Consider the following 12595-nt stretch of genomic DNA (forward strand, 5'->3'; position numbering starts at 1 on the left):
GAAAATGAAAGCAAGAGTTAATGAACAGGCCCGATCAATACCCCATCAATCAGGTAAGACAATTTATGTTGAAATTTATTACTGTAACAGCATGTTACTGATGAACTCCCAGTAGTATAAAGGAACACTGGCAACAGGCTCTGTCTTGCTAAAGACCTTCTCCACTGCTTCATTACAAAGTTGAAGAATGACAGTAAAGAGCAGCATTACGTCTGTGAGCATTTATGAGGAAATTAGGAAATGTTTTTATTGGATGAAAATGTCAAACAAGACATAAAAGCTGAGCCACCAGCCTGCCAAGGGATCCTTGTCTCTGTGCCTGCCTCCAGACATGTTATTATTTACAGAGAATTATTATTCTCATTTAGTGAAATAAATAATTTCAATAGCTTGCCATAAAAATTCAGTTACTAGAAGTGTAATTAGTAATTCTTTGCTTAATTTTTGATGTCAAATACAGCCCAGCTGCACTGCTGGCTTTAACAGCCCAAGTTCCAACATCATGCAGCTACTATGAAGTCACTGCATGCTGTCAGCCAGCTTGCTGCCAACAGGTTATCTCAAATATCTTTACACAGAAGAGCTTGGGTGCTCACCTGCTTTGTCAAGCACGTGTAGTTTAATTAAAGAGTTATGACCCATTTCTGTGACTTTGGCCTCAAGAATTGCCAGGATTTGATGATGCCCATACTCCTGAAATTACCCTTTCCCAAACTTTTGAAAGGCAGATATCCATCATGAGAATAGTATCAGTTGATGGGCCTAACAATCCAGCATTCCAAGCTAAGCAAAAGGAGCAGCCACTGTGGAAATATCACACAAGTTCTTTCTGCACATTATTTCTGTCCTACAAGCTTTGGGCACTGAGGAAGTCTTACAGAGGCCTTGCTGGCAGTGTCTGGCACAGAACTCACTCATGGCACAGATCAGGTATTTCACACTTTATGATCACCTTCTCGGCCTCCAGAGTCTGCTGGTCAACAGCAACACCTTGATGCGACTCAAACCCTGCTTCCAAGACTTGGTTTGTAACCACAGCAGGCAAAAGTGCCTCGACATTTCCCCATGGAAGCTGAGAGCAAGTACAGGGCTGCAGCACATCTGCTGCGTTTCCCCAAGCCCTTCCCTGTACCCCACTGGAAGCACCCTGGGAAATACAACAATAAGCAAGGAGCAATCAAAAAAAAGGTGCAAAGAATATTCCAAATGTTTATTATGTATTAAAAATACTGCAAATAAGCCATACAGTTCATTTCACAGTAACCTAAACAACATTGTTCAAGAACTTGAGAAGTCAACAAAGAACAGTGCAGTTCCAACAGTGACAACAGTTACCTTAATGCCATGGCTCCCTCTTTCTCTGACAGCAATTCTTTCCCATTTACAGCGGGAACAACACTGGATATGGTTCAGTATCCTATTTACCTAGGAGAACTCCTTTTCACTTGTGCTGTTCCCGTTTCTGGGAGATGCTATTTCTAGTAATTTTTCATCTAACACAGTTGAGGATCTGTCTAGTCCAGGCTGAAGTGGGCATGATGCCCATGGCCTATTTCCAAGGTATCCGTGTGCAGACTTCTTTACCAATTATTTGGATAAAGTTGAAAAGTAAACTCGAAAAGGAGAGATATTAGAAATCCTTTCCAAAAAGATAGAAAACCAAAGAAGCTTCACAAGAAAGCAGTTTTTAGAAGACCATCTACAGAATTATGACACTTTCTCCTCACTCTCCTAGAAGGTTCCTTTGCTACCAATGCCCCAGCCAGACACCTGGTGACAAAAATAGTGACAAGAATCAGGTGCCAAGTCCTGAATACGTAACTAGAGTTCAGGTCACTGTCAGCTGTGTGAAAACTTGGAAATGTATATGCCATAGAAGCAATTCTGCTGATTTCATGGTGATTTTCCCTCTTGTGTGTTTTGGAGTGTATTATTGCTGTTGTTAGCATGCTTGTTATACATGGAACACAACAGGTACAATTTTGGTCCTTCTCTTTCCTCAAATTTGTGATGATTTTTACAGAAAAACCCCTTATCAAAGACCACTTTCCAAGGAAGACACAGCCTAATCATGTAAACAGTCTAAAAATATGGCAAAAATATTACTGTACCCTCTTGAAATTAATCCAGTCCTTCAGATGTCCCTTCTAAGCACTGATCTTCTGCACCAGCAGCTGAAGATGCTGGCAAAGAAGCATGTGATCATGATGAATGAATCTCCTAGGCCTTAGCCCCAGGCAGTGCCACTTACCTCAGACCTTGTTAGTTCCTTGGTACAGATTAAGGTCTCAGAAATACACTACAGCTCAGCTGACCCTTGGTAAACTGACCACACATCTGAGTCCCAAACTGCAGAAACAGATGAGGTGCTCCACACTTGCACCACTCAAGTTCCCTGCAGTAAACAGTTTAAGATAGTTTGTTTCTTAAACCCAAATATACCAGTAAAATCCTCGGTGAGTGCAGCAGTATGCTTTGGGTACCAGAACAGCTGTAGCCCTTCTCCCTTCTGTGTGGGATTTCTAGTGTCAGTGTGAAACACCTTCATGCCATTAAATATGTGCCCATGCTAACGAGGCTGTAGTGCCTCAGTTACACCACTACACTTAACAGTGGTACAACTTCATAGAGAAGATGAGCCCTTAAGAAACTCAACCCCCAACTAAACTTGTGTTTTCTTTAAACAAAACTTAAGGGAAAGAAAAATCCAAACAACAAAAACTCCAAAAACACTACACGGAAATGAAAAAAAGGAAATAAGCAGAACTGTCTCTATTATTAAAGTATTCTTATTCTCTTTGGAGGTATCAAATTGCTTTAAAAAGAGTAAAAAACGGGGCATACAAAAGCTATTTTCCTTAACCCATTATTTGCCCAAGGAGCACCACTGCCTAAACTTTTTCATGTATTTTTTCTACTTTCACAAACAACCTTTCCAGATCATTCCTCAGGTCATCTATTGAGCTCTTCACAGACTCCAAGTTGTTCTCATTATTTTCAATTTTCACCGAATAGGCAACTAAACTATCCACTGCAGTTCTTATCATTTTCAAATCAGAATCAACCTGGCTAACAGAAGATCTCAGTTCATCTACAGAGCCTTCCATAGAAGAAAATTTTTCAAGGTAGCCTTGAGAATGTGCTTGACCTGCCTGATGATTGCCTTGATCCAACAAAGTACTGATTTGCTTCTGGATATCCTGGAGAGCACCAGAGGATGGCAAGCCACTGATGCTTCTCCTTAAGTTTTCCATGTCGTTGTACAGTGAAGTCTGTGCTTCACCAAGGTTTTTCAGAGCATCTGTGACTGAAGTTACATCTGCATTTGAGAGTCCCTGAAGAGTGGTAATGCTTTGTTCTAGGGTATTGAGCTTATTCTCATACTCTGCCTCCTTAGAAAGGAAAGATTCCAACTTTTCACTGTTTTGAGCAGCAACAGACGCTAGAGACTCTAGGCTGTCTTCTATGTGCCTCAATCGAGATTCCAGTCCTCCATTGCTCTTCCCAAAGGTTTCTAATGCTTTCCTGAAGAGTTCATTATCTTCCCATTTGTTGAGGTTGGCTTTAACTTGCAGTAAATCTTCATCAAGTCTTTTAATGTCACTAGGGAGCTGCATAATAGAACCCTCAGCTCTCAAAACTTTCTCTTGTAAAGCTTTTAATGAAAGGTGTTCAGTGTCCGCAGCCTCTTTGAACTTCTCATGTTCTTGTTTGAGGTTGACTAACTCTTTCACTTCAGTGTACACATCAGACTCCATGGAGTCTATTGTACTCTTCAAGGTCTCTATGTCCTTTTCTTTCATTTTCATGGATGCTTGCATTTCATCAAAAGCATCTTTTAGCACCTTAATTTCATGTTTATACACATCTGCCTGTTCTAGTGAACCAACCTTTGCTTTCATATTATTGATTTCATCTTGGCTCCTTTGCTGGACTTCAGTGAATACAGCAATGTTATCATTTATAGACTTGGTCAGCTCTGTTAGTCTCTCTTCCACAGTGTTTTCCAGAGATGTGAAGTCTCGTTCCCTTGCATCCTTCACCATGTGAATGCCATCAGACAAGTCTTTCAAAATTTCATTTTGCAGCTTCTGAAGCACTTCACTGATCCGGTTTATTTCACTCTCCCCTTGTTTAACAGCCTTCTCGCTCACCTCCTGCTTCTGCTGAACAATTTTCATCATGGATTCAAATTCTCCAATTGTGGTTTGAAGAGAACGTACCTAGGCCAGAAACACACATGGTTAATACCAGTTATTTCATCCTTTTTTGTCCAAGATCCTTATAGCCCTTGTTACCAGACGAAACGATTACCTTGCAATCCTTCATGTCCCATACCTGAAGTGACCCAGTGGCATACAGATATAGGAGGCATAAAAGCCCCAGCATCCTGAGCCTTCCAGCTCTATAGTACCTACACCTTCTGTTAAGTGTCCTTGGCCTCACTGACCTGCCACTCATGATCCAGGAAATCTGTGGCAGTGAAAAAGGATCCCTGGTTTCCAGAATTTGCATGCAGACCCCCAAACCATCCCTCCCCTATAGGATTCCTGGTTCTAAAGACCACAAGTCTTTAGAAAAAGGAGGGACGGGGGGAAAACCAATCCAAAATAATATCTGGCATCAAGTTCTGAATATAGAAAAGCTGGGATTAGATTTTATCAGTCAAGAATACCGAAGAGCAATTCCTGACCATGGAAAGGAAGTTTCACAGTAGACAACAAAGAGCAACAGGAAAAATTAGGGGGAGAGTAGAGCTGGGATGGGCCAAGGAATGGAAATAGTAATCATGACATTTTGCTGCTCCTAGGGACCAAGAGAAACACAAGAGATTGGGGTTTTTTTGTTAACTATTTTTTTAAAATTAGAAAAAATAAGTAAGTCTTTAATGTTCTAAATAGTTAGCAGCTTGTTTTTCCCACTCCTGCATACACCCACACAGTCACAGTGAGCAGAGCGCATGTATGGACACACAGAGAACAAAAGCACAGCAGCTGCCAAGGGCCTGCCTTGCATCTAGCTCAGGTTAACAGAAAGTTCCTACCACTGCATCAGGTACGCTATTAAACCTCCCAATTACAAAAACTATCTTTACAACTGGTTTTAGTAGCAGCCAGAGGGAAAAGGTCAAGGGGTGAGGGGCTGTCACATTCGTTTACTCTCACATTTATAGGTAAGATCCAGGCCAGGGAAGCACACATTACTTAATTTTGAGGCCAAGCAGAGCATCAGTCTTAAGACTGTGGAGAAATCTTTTTGTGCATGTGTGGGTTGTACTTTCTTAAACTTAGTAAAGCAATGTAAGAACTCCCACTGGCTGCAAGAGGAATCCATCACACAGAAAATACCTCAAGGCTTTGGCAGGATGGCAAGTGCTGAGTAATGCATGTTGCCTTGCCTCACACTACTCCCTGTGTCTGAGGGGTACATTAATCAGCCATGCCACATGGGCTGCCATGTTTACTGATTAGATACACAGCTGGAGGGGTGGTTTTTTCTATAAATAGAAAGAAATATATTTTATATGGTTTTAGAATACAGAGTTGCTTTTTTTTTTATTCTTTTCAACTGAAGCAGGCCCCAGCAGTTCCCTGACTGACTCTGAACCTAGACATTATTTTCAAAATACCAAACAGTCATCCTAATTAGAAATTAAGCTATTTCTATGTATTTTTGAAGATCCCTGGCCAAATCCTCCTTAGTTTTGAAAGTCTACACGGTACAAGGATTGTAGAGTTTGGCCATGAGACTTGCCCTTGCTTTGACAGATCCCTGCAGTTTGAAGAATACCCATTAAGATTACTTCTTCTCTTCCTCTTCAGCAGAAAGGTTTCTAATGTCTTTACTTTCCCTACACTTGTATTCTCTAGTTTCCCATTGGAAATTAGAAATGACCTAAGGGGAAGGGGTGGAGAAGGTAATACTGCCATACACATTGCAGCTGGGCACCCGTCATTAGACTGACTTACCCTCATTTTCATTACATCTTAGCTGTCATTCATTCTGATTATTTCCACAGAGAGCAGAGAGCTTTTTCTGTATCACTATAAATGGAGGTCAGAAATCTAACAGGACAACACAGGAAAATTCTCCTCCCCCTCCTTTTACAGTGACACATTTCAACCAAATCACCAAATTCATATTTGCAAGTAACTATCTTTTTAGTCTAAGCAATCAGAAATAGCCAGAACTCTCCAGAGGGTTGAGCCTCTGCAACTGTATGACTCATAGAGATGGATCCCACCTCACTCCACTGCATTCAGGCAATGTTCATGGTGGAAGTTGAAGCTATTCCCCATCTGGGCCAGCCACTTGAAGATCAGAGAGCTCTGATATAATAAAATGGACTGGGGTCTTCAAATTATACCAGCTTCTAATCTGATTTGTCCTAACCAAAAGCCACCAAGACTCAAAGCAATACCCTTGCACAAATGACCTTGGCCTCTCTGAGAACGGTGCTATGCAAAAGACTAAACCTCCACATCATTTCCTTTCTCTTCGATGTGTAAAGCAGATGGGTTTATATAATGCTTACTCCTGACAGAAGCTCTGCAGTCAGACGAAGGGCAAAGCAACACAGCAGCCTCTGCTGATGGCACTCTACGAGTACAGCACAGGATCCTGCACCTTTGTAAAGCAATGAAATACAGCCTGCTCTCCTCTCCCTCAAGTACCTTTCTGTGCCACCAAACCACAGCAACTGAAATTTCCAAGAGTTACATCGAAACCCTGTGATCTTTCCCCCACCTTTAACAGCCATCTGCTATCACAGCAAGTAAGTTTCAGTTGTCTTTGAAACCAATTATTTATAAACTTCTGTTATATACTCCTCTCCTAGAATACATAACACATACTTCCGATTTTCTGCAATGACATGGAGATGGGAGGCAGTAAATTGTCCCCATCCTTTGATTAGAAGGGCTTATACATTGCATGTACATCTGAGTTCTATACTCATGTACTGTAGTTTTACATCTTGCCATTGCAATTTCTTCCTTCTTACAAGCAGTCCACAAAAATGGCTTAAAACCCGGTAAAAAGCAACAACCTTTGCCAGTTCAAATCACTGTCCTGTCATCACTGAGTAAACCCCTCAGGATTTAAAATTAGCTTCAGACACAGCCCTATAGCCCTGAAGTTTATAACTCTTCTCCCTCACATACATGAATTTTCCTTTTCCTCCTTGTTGTATGGGACAGGAAACACCAAGAGTGACAATATAATCTCCACACGTTCAGGCCACTGTGTTTCTGGAAGCACCACTGAACAGCCAGGAGATCTCTGCCAGTGCCTGTCCCCCACTGCCAGCCCAGGTCCAAGCTCGTGGGGAATACAGGGAATCCAAATGGTCTGCCATGCAGAAAGCAGTCAAGCTGAGACAAGAATTTCCTTTTTTTTGATCTGACTCAGTCATAACTTTACATACTGTCTTCCAACCAATTAACCTACTCCTGGGAAACGAGTTGAATTGTATGTTGATGATATGCAATCACAGATGCCATTTTTAAAGGTTTCAGGCACCCTAGGATGTATCCAAGTGGATACTGCTATTTGTAAAACTATAGCTGGGAGGCTAATAAGGGCCAGAGTTAAAAAAAAAAAAGAAAAAAAAAAAGAGAGAAATGAGCATTTGTTTCATTTCATTTGAGCCACATCCTGTGCCAGCAACTTCACAGTTTTTCCATGATCCTGGACCACCTTAGGCACTGCCTTGGACACTGCGAGCCTCACTCCCTTGGCCAGAGAGTGCGGCAGGAACGTGGGAGGCAGGGTACTGCAGCAGTGTTTCTGGCACAGGCACTGTTGTTCGGCGAAGCTCACATGGGTTTTGTTTTGTAGAGCGTGGGGACGCTGAGGCAGGATCCTGCCCCATTCTGACGGCGCTGCCACCCCATGTCCCTTGGCGTGCACACCTGCCTACTCAGGCAGCGACGAGCGGCTCGTTCGCCCCGCTAGGTTTAGTGATTTGAAGATGCAGAAGCAGGGGCAGCAGCTCCTTCGGAAAGCAGGGCGCGGGCTGCTTTCCATAAAATGGCTTCAGGCACAGGCCCTGGAAAAGCCAGCTGGGGGCTGCGGCCACCGCCGCGGGGTCCCGGCCCGCCCCGTCCCGCCCAGCTCTACGCTGCCTGGCAGGGATTTCTCGCAGCTCTGGGGCCACGTTTGCAGGCACGGGGAATACCGCGGCCCTGACTCCATCCGCCCCTATAATGCCATGAAAGCATCTCTGAGGGAGCGCGGAAGAGGAGGGGAAGCCAACGGGACACGTTCGCTTTTCCGCAAGCCAGGCCACCCGAGAGCTGCACAGCTCCTTATTTAAGGGGCGAACCCCCGCGCCCGCCCCCCTGCACGGGCGGCTGCTGCCCCCCGGCCCGCCGAGCAGCACCGAGCGCCCCGACGGTCCCCAGCCCGCCCGGCGCCGCGCTACCTTCTGCACCACGGTGTCCAGGGTGGCGGCCAGCTCCTGCCGCTGCCGGCCCGAGGCCTCCACCTCCCGGGCGCTCCGCCCGACCTCCTCCTGCAGCTGCAGCATGTACCAGCCGGCGGGCAGCGCGGCGCCCAGCACTACCGCGGCGCTCAGCAGCATCGCCCAGCTACGGCGGGGGCCGGCGCCGGAGCGGCCCCCCCCGCCGGCCCTGCCGCCCCGGCCGTGCCCCGCCGCCGCCGGCTTCTTTACCGGCAGCTCCTCGGCGCCGCCGGGCTGCGCGCCCTTCTCGTTGGCGGCGGGCGGGCTGCCCCCCTTAGTGCCCCGGTGCTTGGCGGCCGACATGGCGGGACGCCGCCGCCGTACGCAGAGCGGGAGCAGCGGGAGTAAGCGAAGGAGAGAGACAGAGAGGATGGAGGGAAGGCGGAGGCGCCGGCCCGGGCCGCGCCACACTCCCCGCCCCGCCCCGGCGCCCGCCCCGGGGAGCCGCCACGCACACGGGGATGGGCCGCGGCCCTGCCGGGGGGCAGACGTGGCGCGCAGGGCCCAGCCCCATCCCCAGGGGAGCGATGGGACCGGGAAGCGGCGAGCGGGGCCGGGAGGGGAGGAAGCGTCGGCCCAGCTCCGCGATTAGAGACCTTCTCCCGACCCTGTGTGGGGGTCTCGGAGCGGGGAGCGCTCTCCAGCCTCCGGCGCCGGGCGTCCCCCGATCCAGACAAGTCCCTTTGCCAGGTTTTGGCCCCGCGCGTAAAGTTTTCGTTGTTTCTGGATTCTGCCTCACGCACCTTCTGTTTTGCTTGGTTGTGATTTAGGCTGGAATAGCTGCAGCAAGCTCCGGAATGACTGAGAGAAAGTTATTTTCTCCATCGGCAACCCCTCTCCCCAACCCATTTCTAGTGCCTGCAGAGCAGAGATTTGGCATCGGGCTGGTCCCTGGGGACCCAGCAGCTGCTGCCCTGGCTGGCAGGAGCGCTCCAGGCCCCAGGCAAGCCCCTCTCAGGTCACGGACGGCTTTGTCCGAGATGGAGAGGCCAGGAGCTCAGCACCGAGTCTGCCCACAGAGCCTTTCCGCTCCGAGCATGCTTCTTTGCCTCCCCATGCCGACAGGAGCCTGCTGCCTTCATCTTCCCCACGGAGCGAATCCTGGCACAGGACGGGAAAGGAAAGGCTGTGGAGGCCTTCCTTCCCCTGTGCCGCGGGCTCCAGCTGGAGATTGAGGCACTGAATGTATCTGTTTCTCCATTTGATTACAGAAAGAAATTTTGGCTTGGAAGATCTTGTCTTTTTGGTTTTCCTTTGATTACAGTATATTCTTCCTTTACAAATATATATACATAAAAAATAAATTTTATGTTGAGTATTACCTAGAAACAGTGAATCGTAAAGTCAGCAGGATCACAGCCTCTGATGTCAGCCTGTCAAATACAGTTCCACCTCTGCCAAGGCTTAGGATGAACTGAACTGTTAAGTCTGTACATGATGTTCTAGTAACTACTAGAATAGGTGATAAGAGGAGAATTTATAGTGAATTGTCTCAGGCATTTTGTTAGCACAATTCTATCAAACGCACAGACCTGAGAAGATGTTGGAGTGACTGCAGGTTATGGGCACCACAACAGAACTTATTGACCCTAACAAGTAACAGCTTGCATAGGGTCAGGAGGTTGTCTTAAATATATCCCAGAGGTGGCTGAAGATGGTATGAGGGGGCTTGCACTAAAGCATATGAGGAAATCACAGAATAATCTGTTTTCCTCAATACAATGACAGTAGAAATCTTCAGCAGCAAACAAAGCACCCTGGGAAAGCTACAAAAGCAGTTTCCACTGTGAGCATTTAGCCACAGCCTCACACTTTATGAGAAAGGGATATCAGGTTTCTATTTAGGAAGGGCCTAGAAAGGCTAGGATTTGTAGCAGTACCCTAAGACCCAGGATTTTAGCTCTGAAGCTGTTTATTTCAGAGTTTACTATAAGAACTGAGCCATATGGACTTCACCAGAGAGAATAATCAAGAGGATCATCAATGTTAAGTATCAAGGGATGTAAATCTGTTTCAGGGGGTAAGGCAGTAAGGTAACTGTCACTATTTCTCCTTCTCTCGCTTGGTACTGACAAGGAAAATGTTAGCAATGTACTACCTAAAGATATTTCTCACCATGGAACCAATTCAAGGTATTTCTGACCAAGAATACCATTCTACAAATAGCTTTTTGTTGTATTTGACACTGGTGGGTCAAACTCCATTTCCTTTGTACAGAAAGACCAGCTACTAGTGCTGAGGGGACTAATTAGGAATTTGCTGAGGTGGTAAAGTTGCTAGACAATGCAGACTTGGTGTGTTGGGGAAGCTACTGATGTATCATTTTCTCTCAGAAGTGTCAATGTCCTGCTTTGCCTTTGTGTGAATTTGAAGACAAATACTTCAGTGGGGAGAAGTAGCAACCCTGTTAGCCTCTCACAAGACTTATTTCCCCTTGGAATACAGGAAACTTCACAGAAGAACAAGCTGAGAAAGCATCCTTCCACCTGCCTTGTAGTCTTTCTGTCTTGACCTTGAGCCTATTATCAAATCTGGGCCTGATGATCTCAGTCAACCCAGAGTCTTAACATCCATCTGCTAGCACTAAAGCCAGTCTGCCTGGCTCAGTTATTAGGATTAGGGAAAAATGTCTTGTGACTTTATGTTCTCAACTGAGTTGTCATGGGCCCTGGCATAAACTATAGCATGCCTTGCCCTTTCCCTCTCCTCCCACGCTAACCATGAGTTAGCCACATACTGAGACATTTCTGACCTGTGGGGCCAAATGCAGCTGCACATCCTATCCATTCCATAGCTGCCTTGCTGTTTGCTGGACAAAGCAGAGCACTAATTGAAGGCTTTACTGTCTTTGACAGTTTTACTGGTAACAGTAAGGAAGGTTATGAGCCAACTTGTTGCAAAGAGTGAGCACAAACTAGTCCTTCATTTCAATTAACAGTGCTTCTGTAGTGAAAGGCCAAGAGTTAAAGTCAATTAGAGACACTAGTCAAAATTCCAAATGTGTACCTTTATTGTGGTTTAACTCCATCCAGGAAATGAGCACCACAGTTGCTCTCTCTCACCCCACATGTCCCCAGTGGGATGAGGGAGAGAATCAGAAGGGTAGAAGTGAGAAAACTTGTGGGTTGAGATAAAAGAAGTTTAATAATGGAAAAAAAATAGAATAATATTAAATTGTAATAAAAATGAAAATAACGAAGAGATAAATAAAAGCCAATAAAGACAAGTGATGCAAATGAAAACAATTTCTCACCAGAAACTGACTGGTGGCCAGCCAGTCCCCAGGCTGTGCCCCTGCGTCAACCTTTCCACAGTTTTATTGCTGACCACAATGCCATGTGGTATGGAATATCCCTTGGGTCAGTGTGGTCAGCTGTCCTGGCTGTGTCCTCTCCCAACTTCTTGTGCACCCTCCTTCTGGCTGCTGAGGTGGGGTGAGAGGCAGAAAAGGCCTTGACCCAGTGTAAGCACCTAAAGTATCCCAGTGTTATCAACACTGTTTTCAAAACAAATCCAAAACACAGCCCCTTGGAAGCTACTAGGAAGAAAATTAACTCTGTCCCTGCCAAATACAGGACATACATGCATGAGCTTTATAGGACACAAGGACATTGATCTTGTTAATTGAGCAGAACAAATGTAAAGGCTGTACATTTTTCTGGCTGACATTGGGGACACCAGAAAATGAGAAATGAGCAGCATTTCTCTGAGGAGAAGATCTCTCTAGTAAGTAATCTACTTCAAGATCCATATAGTGGCCTACATCTTCAGTGCCTCTGGATCAGAAAGAATTGATACCACAAAGAAGGTGAAGTGCTGAGTACTGCAGTGTCTTATTCTTGGCTTTTGGACCAAAATCTCAAAGCATGTCCTTGGTGCCTCAGCTATACATACAGATGTACATCTCTGATATGGTAGGTAGGTAGGTAGGTAGGTAGGTAGGTAGGTAGATAGATAGATAGATAGATAGATAGATAGATTAGATAGATTAGATAGATAGAGCAAGCTATTCACTTAAGGATGGGCTCCAAAACAGCTGTTGTGCTTATGAGAGATGGACACTGCTATAACTGGGGGAAAAAAAATTGTTTTAAAGCCATCCCTTTCTGGAATACCATCCCTTACTCCATG

The 12595-nt window shown here is 45.6% G+C and overlaps 1 protein-coding gene across 1 annotated transcript; it reads right to left on the reverse strand.

The window, feature by feature from the left end:
• Positions 1-1189: 1189 nt before the first annotated feature.
• On the reverse strand, positions 1190-8800 carry LOC131592246 (cytoskeleton-associated protein 4-like). The gene is made up of 2 exons (XM_058863640.1): positions 8426-8800; positions 1190-4223 (listed from the first exon to the last, which is right to left on the reverse strand). The coding sequence occupies exons 1-2, from the start codon at positions 8765-8767 to the stop codon at positions 2892-2894; spliced, it is 1674 nt and encodes a 557-aa protein (XP_058719623.1). The 5' UTR covers positions 8768-8800; the 3' UTR covers positions 1190-2891.
• Positions 8801-12595: the final 3795 nt, after the last annotated feature.

The sequence above is a fragment of the Poecile atricapillus genome, chromosome W (genome assembly GCF_030490865.1).
Source record: "Poecile atricapillus isolate bPoeAtr1 chromosome W, bPoeAtr1.hap1, whole genome shotgun sequence".
Lineage (NCBI taxonomy): Eukaryota > Metazoa > Chordata > Aves > Passeriformes > Paridae > Poecile > Poecile atricapillus.